General features: G+C 52.2%; 1 protein-coding gene across 1 annotated transcript in view; it reads right to left on the reverse strand.

Moving 5' to 3' along the window:
• Positions 1–19,326, reverse strand: part of LOC139605317 (uncharacterized) — an 850,331-nt gene that overhangs the window by 510,303 nt on the left and 320,702 nt on the right. The window contains 2 exon segments of the mRNA XM_071456679.1: positions 13,284–13,556; positions 13,559–13,702. Of these exon segments, the coding sequence (XP_071312780.1) occupies positions 13,284–13,556; positions 13,559–13,702 (417 nt within the window).

Raw genomic sequence — 19,326 nt, forward strand, 5'->3', positions numbered from 1 at the left:
CCAACCTGGGACCCAACACCACCTTGTCACCCAGACCATGGCACTGAATGCCACATCCAGTCTTTCCTTAAACACTTCCAGGGACAGTGACTCACCCACCTCCCTGGGCAGCCCATTCCAAATGCTCAGTCACCATTTATGTGAAGAATATCTCCTAATGTCCAGCCTAAACATCCCCTGGTGCAGCTGAAGGCTGTGTCCTTTTGTCCTGCCCCTATTCCTGGGAAAAGAGCCCTATCCCCACGTGGCTGCGCCCTCCTGTCAGGGAGTTGTAGAGAGTGATGAGGTTTCCCCTGAGCCTCCTCTTCTCCAGGATAAACAAGCCCAGCTCCCTCAGCTAATCCTCACAGGACTTGTGTTCCAGACCCCTCCCCAGCATTGTTGCCCTTCTCTGGACACGCTCCAGCCCCTCCATGTCCTTCCTAAATTGGGTTCCCAGAACTGGACAGAGCACTTGAGGTGCTGCCCAAGCAGTACTGAGAACAGGGGAAGAATCACTGCCCTGCTCCTGCTGGCCACACCATTCCTGATCCATAGGAGTGCCAGCGGTTGGATGACGGTCATGGTGGGGAGGTGTTAGGAAAAAAGTGTTTTCGATTGTCAGCCATGAAGACTCTTGGTTTTCATATCTATTCAGACTACATTAGAAGGTGCTGAGGGTCAGTATCAGTTGGACATTGCTGATATCAATCTATTAACAGGAAAAGAAAACCAAAGAGGAAATAACAATTCTCCTGGCATTTTTTTTAATATAGCAGATTCACTAAAAATACTCCTCTGAAATCTGTCTAATTAATCACAGCAGAATTGAAAACATAGATTATTCCCTGAGGTTTTTCTGGCTCAGGTATTTTGAACAAATGTTTAGGAGCCTTTGTAACTGAATTCCTGAAGTGAAGAGCTCAAGAAAGAAGAGGCCTCTGGAGTAATAAAATTCATCATCAACCTCCAAGTGGCTGAGGATCCATGCCCATGAGAGCAGCAATGAACAGAAATGGGCACAGCTTTGTGGCTGCCCCAGCTTTGGCATGGGTCCTGGGCCTGGAGCAGGAGCAGCTCTTGAGGGCCCCAAGGCCGGGGCTCTTGTGCTGCCCTGGGCAGATGGGATGGCAGCAGGGGCTGCAGAGCTCTCAGAACCTGAGGCTGAGGGGAGCAGTGCAGCCAGGGAGCCTCCTTTGGCCTTGGCCCAGCACCTTCCCCCATGGCTGGAGCTGAGTCCTGTGGCAGCTGCAGCTGCTGCTGTGCCCTTGGCAGGGGCTGAGGCCGTGGGGCCAGTGCCCAGAGCAGCCTGGCCTGAGCAGAGCTGTGGGGCCAGAGCCGGCTGGGCTGGGCTGGGCTGGGCTGGGCTGGGGAGAGGCCCTTGGTGCTGCCCAGAGCTCAGGGCAGCTGGCAGAGCTTGCAGGGAGCTGGGCTGGGCTCAGAGAGCCTGGCCCAGAAACCATCAGTGTCCATCTCAGCCTGGCTGAGCATGCAGGGGCAGGACTCAGGCCAGGCCTTGTGGGGCAGGGCCAGCGCCTGTGCAAGGCATTGCAAACAGGCAAGTGGCCCAGAGAGGAGGCTGCTCTGTGCCCGTGGTGGCATGGACAGAGCAGGGAGGGGGCCCAGGACATTTGTCAGCGCCAGCCTCTGTGCCCATGTGTTGGCAGCCCTGGCTGCTGAGCCCAGCTTTGGCCTGGGCTGAGTTTGGCTGTGGCCCAGCTCCATCCTCCTGCGGGGCTCAGGGCCTGTTCCCAGCCATGGCCAGCCCTGGCTGCCTCTCTGCTGGCCCAGAGGCCAGCAGAGCCTGGGGCAGGGCTGTCTGTGCAGCCCCACAGGTGCCACGGGCTCTGCAGGAGCTGGCAGAGGCTGCCCAGCAGGGAGGCCATGGGGCACAGAGCCCCAAGGCTGCTGTGGGCACCACGGCACAGGGGCCGTTCCCAGCCGCAATGCTCCTGGCCTGGGCTGGGCCTGCACAGGGGCTGGGCCACCATGGCTGGGCCAGCACAGGGCCACAAAGGGGCCACGCAGCCACTGCCGGGGCTGACAGCAAGGCCAGGCACACACAAGCAATTGCTGAGCATGGCCTGCGCTGGCCAGGCCTGACTGTGCCAAAGGCAGAGCTCGGCTGCCCTTGGGGGCTGCAGCAACACTCCAGAGCCCAAAGAGCCTCCATGGCTGTGCTGGAGACCAAGGCTGCAGGAGGGAAATGCAGGGCTGCTGCGGGATGGGGAGGCCATTGAATTCCAGCACACACCTCAGCTCTCTGATGATCCCAGCACCATGCTGGGCCCTGTTTCAGACTGGAGCAGAGCAGATGTTGATGGGACAGGAGCCCTGTGGGGCTGGCAGGGACCTGCAGTTTGCAAGGTGCTCTGCTCTCCCTCAGGTGCTCTGGGAGAGATCCAATCCCAGCTGGGCACCTCAGGGCACAAGTGGCACTGCCTGTTCATGGGCACACAACTCATGTCTGCCTGGAAACATGCACAGGTCTTAATGCCTGTTAGTTTCCCAATATACCAGAAAATCTTTATTATCTAGGTAATCTGAGTTCTTTTGAGAAATGGCAAAGTTTTCCCATCAGGAACAGGAATTTTCTGGATCTACTGGATTGTTCTACTAATTGCAGGAGAAGAAGTGCTGATCTTTCCATCTAATTGTGTCACCAATATCCAGTCTATTATTTAATCTCCTTTTTTCATCAGGTGTTTCCAGCTCTCCTGTTGAAATGGCCATGTCTAAGTGGCCATCTCTTCACTAGACCAGCTGGATCTATGTCCTTTCCATTTGTCCCAGATTTGGTCCTCCAGATTCTCTCTGGTCATTCAAGTGCCTCTCAATCGACTGGTTTCATGCTTTAAGCTCCAGGAAGTTGCCCAATCTTTCTGATGTTAAAATAAATACCATATTAGTCAACATCCTAATTGGGTTTATATCTATCACAAAATTGCATTTTCTTATGTCCTTGTCTAAAACTGTTCCTTTTTGGAAATGCCTTGGGGATGTGGGACATGTCAGATGCTGCTGGGACATCCCAGAGAGCTGGGGAAAGAGCTGTGATGGTTATTAAACCGTCCAAATGTTCAACTTGTGTTTGTTGGCAAGAAACCTTTCTGTGCCTCTTAGTGTCACCAGTCCCTGAGCCCAAAGGACACAAACCTGATGAGTTGTGGTTCCCACTGCAGGGGCTGCACTTGGACCTTGGCTCTGCACAGGAGAGCTCTTCATCCCCTTTCTCTCTTTTCCTCCCTCTGGGCATGGAGGGAGCTCCTGACTTCAGCCTGTGACTCATGTGTGCAAAGAGCAAATCTGGGCAGAATTGGGGCAGGGAGGGTTTGGGGAGACCTTGGGATCTGTGCTGGGCACAGAAGGTGTTTTCCATTGCTCTGAGACTGTCTGCAGTAGAAAGAGGATTTAATTTCCAGCAGGGGAATGACTTTTGCATTTGATGGAGCTGTGCCTTCCCTTGGCTCTGTTGGCTGACAAGAAATGAACATCCCTCTGTGTCTCGGGCAGCTCCTTCTCCAAGGAAAGCAGGTGGGAGTTGGAGCCAAGGAGCTGAAAGCTGCAGGTGCAGCCTGGGCTGGAGGGAGCTCAGATTTGCACAAGGCTGCTCTGAGTGCCAGGGCTTGGATGGGGGAAATGGTGGGCTGGGGGTAGGGACAGAGTCTGATTGATTGTCAGCCAGGAAGGGTCTTGATTTTCATATCCATTCAAACGGCACGAGGAGGTACTTGGATTCAGTGTCAATTGGAGATTGGACACATCAATGAATTAACAGGGGGAAAACAAAACTAAACAGGACCTAAAAATTCTTTTCTCAATGTCTTTTTAAGTATCACTTTGAATACACTACTGAGATCTACTTAACTACAAATTATATGGAAACTGAAATCAAATGATTCCCAGAGGCTTGGCTTGTTAAGGTGTTCTGAATGTTCATGAGCCCTGGGACACTGAATTCCTGCACTGAAGAGCTGAAGGCTGAACAAGCCTCTGGAGCAGTAAAATTCAGCAGCAGCCTCTGCAAGTTGCTGAGGATGTCAGCAGCCCCCACTGAGGCCATCCCTGCCCAGAGACCGTGGGGGAATGGGCAGACAAGGAGAGCGTCCCTAGGGCTGGGCAAGCAGAACTCAGAGGCACCAGCGGCTCCAGCTGGGCAATGGAGTGTGGAATGTGGCTGGGAAAGCCCTGCCTGGGCTGGGCCAAGCAGGACACACAAGCCCTGACTCCCATCCCCCAAACAACTCTCTCAAAGAGACATTTAAAAGGAATTACAATTGTTTGTGCCCTGTGAGTTGGATGCACTGGAGAAATACCAACAAGAGATTCCCAGGAGCTCAAAACAACAAAACTGCCTTTACTGGCAACTTTAGAAAATCAGAGAAACTTTAGCAAAAGATTTAAAATTATACTCAATCAACAAAAAACACTTTTCAAAGCATTAATTTGCCCCATTCAATGTCACAACTCTAAGCCTGTTCAATTTAAAGTTAATCAAAATTTGCATGATGACAGAAATAGAAGAAGACACAGAGAGAGCTAAAGACAGAAAAGATACAGAGAAGCACACACACACAGCTACCAACTCCTGGATTCCAGTGTTGTTCAGATGGAAATTCCAAGAGGATGCAGGGTCAAGATGCGTGCTTGCCTCGTGGTCAGCCCCTGAAATACCCCTTGGTCTCCCTGGGCCCATCCCCCAGGTGGGGCTTGGGCTCATTTGGTCCCTCAGAAGCTGGGCTGGGGGCTGCAGAGGTGGCTGTGGAGCATTGCCTGTGCAGTGCCAGGGACTGGCAGCCACTGCTGGGCTGGGATAGAGGCTCTGGGGGGATTGGGGTTCCAGGGCAGGGCAGGGCTGGGGTTCCAGGGCAGGGCAGGGCTGGACCTTCCTCCCCCAAACACAAAATCCTTTGAGCCACAATCTCCTTCAGTCTATCACAACAAGCAGTGTTGGCAGTGAAATCCCAATTCTGGCCATGGGCACCGGGCCAAGAAGGGCAGTTCTTTTCCATAGGAAGGAAAGCACAGAGCTCCAGTGTTTGGAAGGCAGGTGAGAGCCTCACTAGGCCAAGGCCATCCAGACTTGTCAGAAATGACATATTTTGTCTGGGAGCTATCTTTAGATGTAGGGAATTTTGGAGGTGGAAGTCCAATTTCCGCCATGGGCAGCTGGACAAGCAGGACAGTTCTTTCCCATGGGAAGGAAAGCTCAGAACCATCCCCAGTGTTTTGGGGACAGATGGGAGGTGACCATTGTGAAACCAATGCAAGACAGACTTGTCCTGGCAATATTCCTGTGGGAACAATCCCTGGATAGAAGGAAATTTGGAGGTGAAATCCCAGTTCTGGCCATGGGTGCCTGGAGGAGAAGGAGAGTTCTTTTCCATTGGGAAGGAAAGCACAGAGCCCCAGTGTTTCAATAGCAGATGAGAAGAGACCCTTAACATTCCAGGGTCATTTGGACCAGTCAGGCAGTCAACGGGAGGCCAGACCAGCCAGACTTGTTCCATGTTCCCTTGCTTCTATGAGGTCCTGCCGTATCCCCATGGTCCCCTTGGTTCCATGGGGCCCCACAGTGTCCCAGTGGTGCTTTGATTCCATGGGGTCCAGCAGTGTCACAATGGACCCTTGGTTCCATGGGGTCCCACAATGTCACAATGGCTCCTAGGTTCCAGAAGGCCCTGCAGTATCACAGTGGTCCCAAGGATTCCATGAGGCCTTGCAGTGTCACAATGGTCTCCGTGCTTCCACTGGCCCCAAAATGTCATGGGATTCCTCTGTTCCATAAGCACTGCAATGTCACAATGGACCTTTGGACCCTGGGAGTTTGCAGTGTCACAATGGTCTCCTTTGGCTCCACAGTGTCACAATGGTCTCCTTTGGCTCCACAGTGTCACAATGGTCCAGTGATGACAAAAGGCCCCACAATGTCACCCTGGAGCTTTGGTTCCATGCAGCCCTGCAGTGTCACAAAGGCCTCTTGGTTTCACCAGGCCACACAGTATCACAATGGTCCTCTTGGTTTAGGGGACCCCCAGGGTCACAATGGTCTCCCTGTTTCCATGAGGCCTGACAGTGTCACAATGCTTTGCCTATTCCATTAACTGACATAGCACCACAATGGTCTCTGTGATTCCATGGTGCCCCTCAGTGTCACAACAGTCTCCCCATGCTTCCATGAGGCCTTGCAATGTCACAGTGGACCCTTGGCACCATTGTGAGACCACGTGGTCTTGCAGTGTCACAATGGCCCCTTGGTTCCATGATACCCCAGTGTCACAATGGTCTCCACGGTTCCATGAGGCCCCGTGGTGTCACAATGGACCCTTGGTTTGATGGGGCCTCTCAGTGACACAATGATCCCTTGATGTCACAGGGCCCCACGGTGCCACAATGGTCCCTTGGTCTCACAGGGCCTCACAGTGTCACAATGGTCCCTTGGTTCCATGGGCCCTGTGCTGCTGCATTCCCCCCTCCCCTTCTCAGGCCGCCCTGCCAGCTGAGAAATGCTCCTTGGGCCTCGGCCTTGGCCAACAGCCCCTGGGCTCAGCTCCTCTGCAGCTCATCACAAACACTGTCTGCTCCAGGCACTGCTGCTGCCCAACCAGCTCCTGCTTTCTGTAGCAGCAGCCCTGGGAGCTGTTTCTGTTCCCTCCATGGCACAACATCCCTGTTCTCACCCTGCCAAAGAAAGCTGCTGATGCCAAGTGTGGCCAGGATGACTTAACCTTACCTACATTGCCTGTAGGTAAGGTTAAGTCACAAGGTCTAAGTGAAGCTAAACACTGCTAAGAGTTGTTGTTTTCCTAAGTTGTTATGTGTAATATAAGTTATAAGCTAAGTTAAATACTGTTAAATGTTAATCCTCTGTTAAATTGCAAAGTCATAGGTTATAAGTCAGATTAAATCCTGCTAAATGCTGTTTTTTGCTAAATTGTGAGATTGAAGGTATCAGTTAAGGTTAAGGTATAAGTTAAGTCCTGTTAAGTTTGAGCTCTGTTAAGCTTTTGGGCCATATTCCTTTCATCCTTGCCCTCACTGTCATTGTGTCACACACACACACAGGGACAGTTCTCAGTTCATGTCTGGGTTGATTGCCTGGACTCTGTTTGGTTTTGTTGTTGCTTTGTTTCCTTGGTGAGCCTGAAGTGTCCAGTCAGGAGCAGAGTGACTCTTGCCAAGGAACTTTGTGCTGCTGTTGCTTAATATTAAATCTGGTTTTTGCTGATCCCTTGCTGGGGATTTTTTCAGCGCTCTCAAGGCCTCGTTGGTACCAGGGTGAAGGAGCCCTGGCCCAGGCTCTGGCCCTGGGGTGTTGTTGTTCTATTTCTCTAGAGGCTCATAATGATATTATCAGACTTTAAAGTCCATACTTCTTTGGTGTATTCTCATGGCTGCAGATCTTCACTGCACAGACTCTTTCTTCTGCATGCTATTCTCTCTCAGGTCAGAACACCTCCAAGGCTCTCCCTGACCAGCTAGCCCACCCCCTTTTATCTCAGTTATCTTCATTAGTCACAGCTGCAGCCTAATTAAGGACATCCCAGCTGCAGCTTATCAAAGGCAACCGAGACCTCCGGGGCAAAGCCTCTATACAGATATTTAAATACATTTCCTCTACTATACTGGGTGACACGGGGACCCTGCCGGGGGGTCCCTGTCCCCCTGTGCCACCCCCAGGGCCCCGGCCCCCCGTCCCCGTGTCAGGCTCTGGGGTCGATCTCGTGGAACATCCTCTGGGGGAGGCTGCGGCGCCGGGGCCGGGGGGACCCGGGGGGACAGGGGACCCCACTGTGCACGAGCAGGGTTGGACTGCTCTGGGGGGAACTGTGAGGGGGGCCGGGGCAGAGTGACCTCCCCAGGGACCTCACACAACCCCTGTGATGTCACACAAACCCCTGTGATGTCACACAGCCACCTGTGATGTCACAGTCCACACTGGGATGTCGTGAAGTCCCCTTATGATGTCTCAAAACTCCCTGATGTCACAGAGCCCCTGCAATGTCACAAACACCTCTCTGTGATGTCACACATCACCTGTGATGTCACAGCTCACTCTGGGACATCACACAGCACCCTTGTGATGTCACAGAGCAAACTCTGGGATTTCACCCTGGAATGTCATGCAGCTGCACTGTGATGTCACAAAAGAGCCTGGGATGTCAGAAAGCCACCATTTGGTGTCAGAATCTGTTCTGTGATGTCACAGTCTGCTCTGTGATGTTACACAGGCACCCAGTGATGTCACAACCCACTCTCGGATGTCGCAAAACCCTCTCTGTGATGTCATACTGCCACTCTGTAATGTCACAGCACACACTTTGACCTCACATCCCGTTCTATGATGTCATACAGCCATGCCGTGATGTCACAGCCTGCGATGTGATGTCACAGAATCCCTCTATGATGCTGTAGCTGCTCAATGACCTCACACAACAAACTCTGTGATGTCATAGCCCAATCTGTGACCTCACATAGCCCCTGTGATGTCATAGATCCTCTTGTGATTTCACACAAACCTCTGTGATGTCACACAGCCCCCTGTGATGTGACACAGCCCCTGTGATGTCACAGCCCACACTGGGATGTCATGAAGTCCCCTTATGATGTCTCAAAGCTCCCTGTGATGTCACATAGCCACCTTCAATGTCACACAGCCTCCTGTGATGTCACAGCCCATGCTGGGATGACACAAATCCCCCTTGTGATGTCACAGAGCCAATGCTGGGATATACTCTGTGATGTCATACAGCTGTGATGTGATTGAGACAGAACAATCTGTGACGTCACAAAATCACCCTGTGATGTCTTTGTCTCTTCTGTGATGTCACAGCCTGTTCTGTGATGTTACTCAGACACCCAGTGATGTCACAACCCCCTCTCTGATGTCACAGAGCCACTCTCCATGATGGCAGAGTCTGCTCTATGGCCTTATACCCTACTCTATGATGCCACAGAAACCTCTGTGATTTCACAACCCCCTCAGTGATGTCACACGAGCCTCTCTGTGGTGTCATACTGCCCCTCTGTAATGTCACAGCACAAACTTTGACCTCACAGCCGGCTCCATGATGTCATACAGCCATGCCATGACATCACAGCCTGCTCTGTGACGTCTCACAGTCCCCTCTATGATGCTGTAGCTGCTTGATGACCTCAAACCACAAGCTCTGTGATGTCATAGCCCAATCTGTGACCTCACACAACCCACTCTGTGCTGTCACACAGCCCATTGCTGACATCCCAGCTGCTCTGTGCCTCCATGACACAGCCACAGAGGTGCTGCTGTGACACAGCCCCCTCTGGGCCATGCCACAGCCCCTGCCAGTGCTGAGCCCCTGGGAGCTCAGTCTGTGCCCTGCTGGTGTCCCTGAGGGGCCCTGGCAGTGCCCCAGCCCTGCTGGGCTGTGCACAGGAGCTGCTCCTGGCCAGAGCTGTCTCTCTGCAGCTCTGCTGCCCTTGCCAGGAGCTGCCTCTGGGCCAGGAGCCCGGCCCAGCTCAGCAGCACAGACACAGCAGAAGGATTTGAATAACCCTCTGGGGCTTTGGTGCTTTTTGCATCAGACTCATCAGTGCCTCAGAGTGTGCTCAAAAACCTCTCACTGATTCAAAGTCAGATTGAAACATGGCAGTTTCTTGTACTTTAAAGAGATCCTCATGAGGAATATGACTGACAAAATGTCCCCAGCTCCAGGTAGAGCAGAACCCTGGAAGCACTGATGACAGCTGGGGACAAGCAAGGGAAATGTGTCTCTGGTGCTGGGACAAAGCTGGATGTGTTTCAGGAATGCAAAGGGCCAAGGCCTGAGCCCCAGCCCCTGGCCAGGCAGATCCTGTCCCTCCCTCATTGCTCAGGGCTCTTGCTGGGGCACTGGGATGTGGGAATGGGCAATGCCAAGGGCAGGAGCATGGGGCGGCCCCTGCCAGGCTGCTGAGCAGGGACAAGGAGGCAATGAAGCCCCAGGCCTGCAAGGGTCACTTGTCCCCTGCTGGCCTCAGCCCCAGGGCCAGCAGCCATGGCCAAAGTGCTGCAGGAGTTGGCTCTGTCAGGGCTGTCTTGCAGCTGCTGCCCATGCCTGTGCCCTGTGCAGCCCAGGCTGTCCTACGGTGTCCCTGCCCTGCGCCTCTGTCCCTGCAGGCTGTGGGCATCCCCCGGCTGCCCCACCTGGCTGGGCCCTTCCTTTGCTGGCAGCTCTGCCTCCTGCCTGCCTCTGCCTGCCCACACAAAGCCTTGGGCTGCTCCAGGCTCCTGCTGGGGGACGTGTTGCACCACAGCCCTGCCCTGCCAGGGAAATTCCTTTCTGCTGCTGCCCGGTCTGGGCCTCTCCAGCTGCCCTTGCTGCCATTATTTCCTTGTCATGCTTATATCCTCTAGGAAGAAAAGCTCCAGCCTCTCTGAAACCACCCTTCAGCCCCTGCCAGGCTACTCCTGTTCTGTCCTCAGTCTCCACCCCACTGAGCCCAGAACCTGCAGCCTCTACCTGCTGGTTATGAGATGAGGCCTCCAAACCCCATCTTGGAAGATGTTTGGGTCCTCTCCAAAGTCTGTGAAAATGGAAAAAAAACTGCCAAAGGTATTTTCTCCCAAATTTTGCAGTGGCAGAACAAGAGTCAATATGTCAAAAGTGAATGAGGCTGGAGTTACATGTCTTAGAAGGAGGAAATATTTTACAATGATGAGAGTGGAACAAAACTGCAACTCTTTTACGAGAGAAGTGGATGTGCCATCCTAGGAATTTTCCAGGAGCAGGAGCTTTGTGCAACCTGACCCAGTGAAACCCCCTGCCCTTCCCAAGGATGGAATTCCTGTAGTGTGGGTTCTCTGCTGTGCTGGGTGCCCTCACAAGGCTTGTGGCCGGAATGTCTGCTGAGGGCAGCCAGGCTGCTGCAGGGGCAATGACCTGACAGCCATCACTATGGCAGCCCTGTCCCCTGGGCCTTGCTGTGCCCTTTGCTCTGCCCCTGCCTTGTCTCTGCTGGCATGAAGAGTTTTGTCATTGATATCTTGTCCCCAAGGTGCTGGGGCCAATGGCTTCCCAGTCAGGCTCCTGGAGCACAAGTGGCTTTTCAGAGGCCAGCCAGGAATGAGCCCTGAGGCAGCAGCTCTGCAGTGGTGGCCACCAGGCCGGGCTGCCAAGGGAGGCTTCTGGCCATGGCCTGCAAGCAGCTGCTGCTGCCAAGGTGCCTTTGGTGCCTCAGGCTCTCCCTGGCACAGCTCCCAGCACGGCACTCTGCCCTTGTGCCTGAGGCCTTCCCTGTGCTGGGGCTGGCCTGGGGCTTTTCCTGCAGTGGGACCTGCCCTGCTGATGGCACAGGAAAGGCAGCTCCTGCTGGAGCAGGAGGCTCTGCCTTCAATGGGCTCCAACAACTCCAGCAAGGCCCTGCTGACTTCAAAATTGCTTCCTAGAGCACAATATTCTAATAATTGTTATAGCTCCTTAACTGTGGAGGAAAGTACCCTGATCAAGATCTTTCTCTCTAATCATGATCACAATCAATCAGAGCTGTATTTCTAGAAATCTATCTGGTATTCCATCATTAATCCTGTTGGACAAATTGCATTGAAGTTTAATTCCCCCTGTCCAATCTCTGGTACCTTTGACAAAGTCTGGGGCTAGCATTGGATCCAGCCATTCCCAGTCTCCTCTCTTAGAAGGAATTTGAGAAGTCCAGGGGTCCTGCAGGGGTTTTGGGTTTCTGTGGTGGCTGCTGGGTGTCATTTCTCTCCCTCATGACTCAGGAGAAGTTTCTCCAAGAAAGAAACAAAGCTTTTCCCTGAAGCTCCCACTGTGGCCATGACAGGAACCCCTGTGAATGTCTGGGCCATCCCGGCTCTTTGGCAGCCTGGAGACTCCTGGGATGTCACTGTGGAGCCCCCGTGAGTGCCTGTGACAGATGGGTGCCTTTGCAGCCCAAGGTGCCCTGGGATGTCACCATGGAATGGCTGTGACTGCCTCTGACCACAGGGCTCTTTACCATCCCCAGAAAGCCCTGGGAGGTCTTCATGGAGCCCCTGTCTGTGCCTGTGACATTCCAGCTGTGGAACAGCCTGGAGACTCTTGGAAAGTCCCCATGGAACCCCTCTGAGGGTCTGTGACAAATCTGATCCTTAGCAGGCAACCATCACCAGCCCCCTGCTGCTATGCTCAGTTTCCATGGCAACCATCACCAGCCCCCTGTTGCTATGCTCAGTCCCTTGGCAGCTCCATGGAGACCCCATGCCAGGGGTGGTTGCCATGGACACCAGCTCAGGCCTGCAGCCAGATCCCGTTGCCATGGCAACCATTGGCAGCCCCATCCCCAGGCTTATGGGATCCCAGAACCACAGAATTGGGGGAGCTGGGAGGGAACCATCAGGATCCTCCAGTCCAACTGCTGGCCCTGCACAGGACACCCCAACAATGCCAGCCTGGGCCTGGCAGCGCTGGCCAAACGCTGCTGCAGCTCAGAGAGCCCTGGAGCTGGGACCCTGCCCTGGGGAGCCTGGCCAGGGCCCCAGCAGCCTCTGGGCAAAAACCTTTTCCTGACATCCAACCTGAGCCTGCCCCGACTCAGCTGCAGCCGTTCCCTCCACTCCTGTCCCTGGGCACCAGAGGGAAGAGGTTCCCACAGCCCCAGCCAGGGACCCGCTCCCAAGGCTGCTGCCATGGCCACCAGGGCTGGCACCAGCTGGGATGCTCGGTCTCCACGGGCCGGGCTTCAGGAATGGGATTCCCCAATTTCCTGCTCCCGCTAAAACCGCGCTGCCACTCGCTGCCCTCCCGCCTCCCATGGAAAGCACAAAAGGCAAAGATCCAGGGCTGGGATAAGAACAATTTATTGGGAACAGCAACGAGCTAAGGAACAAACAGGAACAGAAACAACATGGATAACAGAAGGGATAAGGAAAACTTTTTGGTGGGAAAACTAGAACACCACCCACTGTCTCTTCCCAGCCATGTATTCCCTCCTGCCTGGAAAGGACACCCTTCTCCTCACAGCAGACAGAGAGAGTCTCTTTCCTGCCCCTGGCAATGACCTGAACTAGGAGTGAATGTAATGACACAGCCATGGCCAGACCCTCATAACCTTGGACCCACATCATGTCATTGGCAGGGGCAGGAAAAGGGACAGGTGTCTTCCCAGCATGGATCACAGGGAACGTAGATAACCAGGGCTCTTTCCAACGTGGGACCTCCAATGGGGGATGATGCTGGAGCAGGGCACAAAGCTCTTCCTGCAGCTGGGGCATTTGCAGGGCTTCCCTCACCTGTGCTTCCGTTGGTGTCTGGTCAAGTGAGAGTTGCGGCTGAAGCTCATCCCACATTCCCCACACTCGTAGGGTTTCTCCCCGGTGTGGATGTACCGGTGGGTGACGAGGGTGGAGTTTTGCTTGAAGCCCTTCCCGCAGTCAGGGCAGCGGAAGGGCCTCTCCTCTGTGTGAATCTGCTGGTGCAGCAGAAGATTGGAGCTGGTCTGAAACCTCTTCTGACACTCAGGACACGCACAGGGCCTCTCCCCAGTGTGGATCATCTGGTGGACACTCAGGTCAGAGCTGCAGCTGAAGCCCTTCCCACACTCCCCACACTCGTAGGCCATTCCCCAGTGTGGATCATCTGGTGGCGGATCAGGGTGTTGCTCCGGCTGAAGCTCTTCCCACACTCCAAGCACTTGTAGGGCTTCTCCCCATCATGAAGCTGCTCATGCACCACCAGCTCTGAGGCCTGGCTGAAGCTCTGTCCACCTTCCTGGCTCAGGGTGGGTCTTTCCTCCTCAGAGCACCCTGGGCTGAGTTTGGTGCCCCTCCTCCTGAGGGACCTCTGGGACTTTTCCTCCCCATTGGATTCCTGCACAGTAGAGCTGCTCAAAATGGCCTCTTCCATGAGGTTCTGCTGCAGGGATTTGTCCTCCCTGGTCTCCATCCTCAGCTTCTTGTTTGGAGGACGAAGGACAAGGTCAGGATGGGATTTGCCTCTGTGCCCCAGGGAAGGGGAAGGAGATCCCCCCAGTGATTCCCCGGCAGGACGGCATTGGCAGAGAGGCTGTCCTGCAGCTGGGGGCCATGCTGGGCTGGGAGATGGAGCAGGAGAGAGGGGGAAAGGGGCACTGACTTCCTCCTCACCTACCTGGGTGTCCTGGGACATTGTCTCAGTTTGAACAGACAGGTGTCTGCTAAGGAAGGCAAGAGCCTCCCTTGAAATGGAAAATGTAAACCCTCTCCCTCCAAATTACTAGAATTTTGAAATTAAGGGTATCTCAGGCAAAAGTATGGGAATAGGAATAACAGTTTTTGAACTAGGAAAATCTTAAAAATACAAATGCCGTTTTACAAAAAAACCCCACTCGCCAGATCAGAATACGACGTGACACCCTGCGGGTCAGGCTGCTGGTAGCAGTCCTATGAAATGGTGGCTGCAGAGCTCCTGCAGTGACAGATGTGGTTCTGTTAGGATCCTGTAGAAGGGTGGAGTTTTCCTCTGAAGGTCCAGTGGTGGTGATGTTGGGCCTGGTTTTCCTCTGGGAATCCTGTGGAGAAGAAAGCTGCTTCCCTGAGAATCCAGTGGGAAGAGGCTGATGTGGTGTCCCAAGGATGCGGATATATCCAGGTACGAATGCTTGGCTCCTCCCCCTGGGCGGAGCATCTCACAATGGGATGATGTGGTTTTTATCAGTCATGCAGTGACACTCAATGGCCCATTAAGAGAAGATATTTCCCAGAGGATGGATTGGTTGTGGAAGAGATAAAGAAAACTGCCCAATTAACAGAAGATAAATGCTCCAGTTCTAACAGATGGGTGATGATCCCACAGCCTGTGAATTCAGGGAGTGCTCAACATCATGGTTCCTTCTCCTTTCCCTGATCCTCCTTTGTCCCTCCTCTTCCTCCCACTCCTCATCTTCACTGCCTCCTCCTCCTTTTTCTTCCTAAGCCAACCTCCTTCTCTTACTTCCCTCCCTTCTTGCTCTCCTTCTTCATCCAAACTGGGCCTTGCTGGGGACCCTGGCTGCAGACTTCCAGCCCTTGGGGTTCCTCCCAGGAGATCCGGAAGGGGTGAATGCAGAGAGGGCTGGGAGATCCCAGGAGTGGCTTCAGTGGGAGGGACTGGGCTGTACTGGGATCATACTGGGATCAAATGGGCAGTGACTGGGATTGCACTGCATTTGTACTTCCATCATACCAGGATCATACTGGAACTGAGTAGGAGCCTGCCAGGTGCAATTGTGACCCTGTTGGAGGCAAATGGGATATACTGGGAGCAAGTGGGATCATGCTCTGGGTGAGCAGGAGCAGCTGTTAGCAACTGGGATCATGCCAGGAGCATGTGGGGGAACTGGGAGTGACTGGGTGCATGCTGGGGGTCATTGGAAACAACTGGGCTTCTACTGGGATCATGCTGGGAGTGACTGGGAATATGCTGGAAGGAACTGAGATACACTGGGAAAGACTGGGAAACACTGGAACAAAAGTCAGGGTGAAAGGGAGCAACTGGAACCATGTGGGGCACAAGTGGTTCCTACAGGCAGCAACTGGGACCACACCGGGGTCATCACTGGATCATACTGGGACTGACTGGATTAACCCTGGCAGTGTCTGAGAGTGACTGGGAACACACCATGCACATCCTCCCTGGACTGGGGGTGACTGGGAGCAACTGGGAGCACACTGGGAGCAAATGGCATCATACTGGGACTGACTGGGTTGATCTAGCTGGAGGCAACCGGGACCATCCTGGGAGTGCTTGAAAGTAACTGGGATTATTCTGGGACCATACTGGGAGTGCTGCCATGTGACAAGGATCATACTAATACATAAAATTTCAATAGTCAATGTGAATTTTATTTCTATATCTTTGATTTTAAAGAAGGCCAGCAAGCAGCGCTGGTTGGCCGGGGAGTCACCGCTCCACTCACGGCACACACCACTTACAAATTCAGTAAAGTATATATATACTGTTTTTAAGCATAAAAAAGCAGTTTCCAGTGTGCTTGTTTAGTAGAAATGAGTAAATATCAATCAGCTGGAATAAGCAATTTCATCATTTTTCCAGGTGGTTGTTGGCTTCCTGTCCTTCTTGTGCTTGTCTGGAGCGAGGCCCCTTCACCTCTGTCTGCTACATGATTTTGTTAAGCTTTTTATTACACATAAGCATTTAGTCACATTGCAGTCCCCTTAGCTTCACCACAACGTCCTCTATTTTATTCTAAGCATCAGTCATCTTGCTACCTCATCTCTTTACTTTACCATACTTCCCCTACTTCAAAGCTTTATTTGGCTATAGAAAGTTTCATAAGCCTTCTTTGGATCTATCCCAAAGAATGCATCCATTTTCCACACAGCAGATAAAAGCATTTGCTGATTCCATTGCTGATTGACACAAATCACAAAAACATTTTTCACAGTATTGCTCACCAGATTGATGATGTGGGGATCTACCTCCCTTTCCTGTAGGGCATGTAGAACGTGCTGCTGGCTTGCAGTGTCAAAAGCCTTGGCCAAGTCCACAAATACAACAGCCAGGGGTTTGTGTTCTCCTTTTGCTGACTGAATTCTAGTTTGCAGGAGTTTCAGGTTTTCGGAGCATTCCACTGCCCTTATAAAGCCTCTTTGCCTTGGGTTGAGGGAGCAAGCCTTGGTCAGTTTGGCTATTAAAATCCTGGAGAACAGTCTTAGCAAGATGGAACCGATCAGGATGGCTCTCCAGTTGTTAATGTCCTTTAGGTGCCCTGCTTTGGTTGACTTAGGAATCAAAACAGTCCTGCAACCCCTCCCCATGTCTGGGATTTTTCCTGATGTTAACCATAAGCTGAAGATCTCCATGCTCCAGGAGTACTCTGGATCCATCTTCTTGATGTCTCTTAGAGTAATCCTGGACTGGGAGCTTAGTTTTTGCTCATCTCCTGCACATTTTTCTCAATTTCTTTTGCCATAATTAAGTCTCTGAAAGCACTAATGTTGGCTTTCCCATTAATTTGGTGTTGCCGCCGCTTGGGGCGTGGCATCCCAGGTCGAGGACGGCTCGGTGGCAGCGCCTCTGCCACACGGACCAAGCACACGCACACACGCACACACCAATGTGGTGGACGGTAACTGGCATTTATTAACGGTTAGGCAGGGTCATTTATAACAGGGGTTAATGGTCAGCAACACGTGGGGCTAAGTAACAGTAAAGGGGAGGGGTTCTGTCTGCCCGTAACAATGCGAGATCTTGGGGCCTGTCCCTAATCTCCCACAATTTGGATGTTCCCAAGGCTATCAAATGTTCCAGGTGTTTCCCATCAGGCTTTAAAAACTGAATAAAGTTCGATGGGTGGGATTTCACAGGACAAACACTCTTTGTCATTCAGGATAATTTTAGCAAGTTTTCCCCTATCTAGATGGAACAGGTCTTAGAAGCAAAGAAAATGACCTTTCTTAACTGTTCTTCTTTTCATCCACTTTTGAGAAGGTCTTATTGGTCCTTTTTCCTGGCTCCCCATTTTTCTCTTGTCCTGGGTTGCTGTTCTTATCTGGCTGATTAATTCAAGGCATCAAAAGCATTCCTGTGCTGATTGATTGTTGATTGCATCTCCTTATCATCTATTAAGTGCTTGGATATCCACAGGAAGGTGTGAATTGTCCCAGCTGATAGCCATTCACTGAGGGTTCTGAGATAATGGGCCTGCAGCTCCCCCTCCCTCTGTCACTTGCTGTTTCCCAGCTGTTGTTATCTTTATCAGGGTGGTGACTCATCTTGGGATCTGTTTTCCTTCCAGCAGCTGCTCTCCCAGGCATCTGACTCCTCCCAAGATCTTTGTCCAAGTCCATTCGCATGCCCCCAGCTGCTCTCCTGGTTTGATGACTCATGCCAGGTTCCTTATCTGCATCCTCAGCTGGTTTCCTGGGCAGCAATCTCCTTTAGTCCCTGATTTCTTCAGCTGTTTTGCTTGTGATGTGTGTCCTGCAATGAGTTTATTGATGCTTTTGTTGCCCTCAAACTGAGCCTCCAATCTTACCAGTAGTTCTTCCTCTTTAGTCCAGCATTTTTGGTGGGCTCCTGGGTTGGAAGTCTCTTTTGGGTGGAAAACAGCAACCCTTTCCTGATTTCTAACCAATGAATGTGCCAATCTTTTGTGTTGTCCCAGAGCAATTTTCATCTTGAAGTCTCTGCTGCATTCCTCATATATCCACTCCCTGCCTGGAGCCATTTCTGCTGCTCCCCTGCATTTACCAAAGTGACAAACAATACCATGAGAATTACTCTTCTCTTTTCCACATTGAGCACACAGAAAACAAACCCTCCTTATCCCGTGGGCTACCCTCAGATGCTCACTCAAGCCCAACACACAGTTCACCCGGGTACCACAGCAAGGACAAGGTGGATTTGTTATCAGGAGCAGTCACAGTAAGGATGTCTTCCAGTGTCTGTTCCCCGTGATTCTCTGTCTGAGCTGGGGATGTCGCCGGCTTGGTGTCGTTCTCTGGCTCAGCAGGTGATGTTTCTGGTGTGCCCTCAGTCTCACAATTGCTGTTTCTCTACCTGTTGTCAAGCACAAACGATTCACAGCTCCTTGGAAGGCAGATCTTCAGTCCCACACTTGGCCGTGGTGCAAACTGTTCATAGACCTCAGGCAGCCTGCTCAAACCCTCCCAGCTTGCAGGAAAATGAACACATTCAAAGTTATTCATAAACAAGTCCAATCTAGAAAACTCAGAGTTCACCAGAGAAGCCAGTTCACATACTGGGGTGGTGAGATGGTAAATTTTTCAACACTAGGTCTACCCAGATTTTAGACAACAGGTCTAGCTGGTGTTTAGAAAATCAAAACACCAGGTTTACCTTGCAAAATTGAGAGAAGGTGTCCAGTTGTAGACCCTGGGACACCAGGTCACCTAGTTATCTTTAGAGGTTTTGTTTTAAAATGGTTCCCCATTTTATGGCTCCGGATAGTAAATTTGCCACAAGTTTAGGAGAGGTAGAATAAGAAGGACAGAGCAAGGACATAGCAATCTTTGCCCACTTTAAAATCCTGCAGTCAGGTCTTGGGCAAAGAGCCACCCAGCTCTTACTGTTTGTTTCAGGAGGATAAAATTTCAACAGGAGGACGTTGAACTGGCCATCCCCACCACCTCTGTGCTGGGGCAGAGATCGACTGGGTTACATTACACAGGGTTTCCAGCAGGACCATGAGGAGGTGCAATCACTGCAGCAATGCCCAGTTTGTAACTATACTCTCAAAAACTGCCTTAAGAGAATCACAGTCGCTCCCGCCTTTTGCCTGCACTTCACTGAATTTCTTCACTTTGACATTCAGAGCACTGGGCAGCAATCCCATCGCATCATCACCCACCTCAGGCCTTTGGGATGCTTTGTTTTAATTAAACAGTCA

Source organism: Agelaius tricolor, unplaced genomic scaffold (assembly GCF_023055355.1).
Source record: "Agelaius tricolor isolate 1412-34295 unplaced genomic scaffold, bAgeTri1.0.p SCAF_64, whole genome shotgun sequence".
NCBI lineage: Eukaryota > Metazoa > Chordata > Aves > Passeriformes > Icteridae > Agelaius > Agelaius tricolor.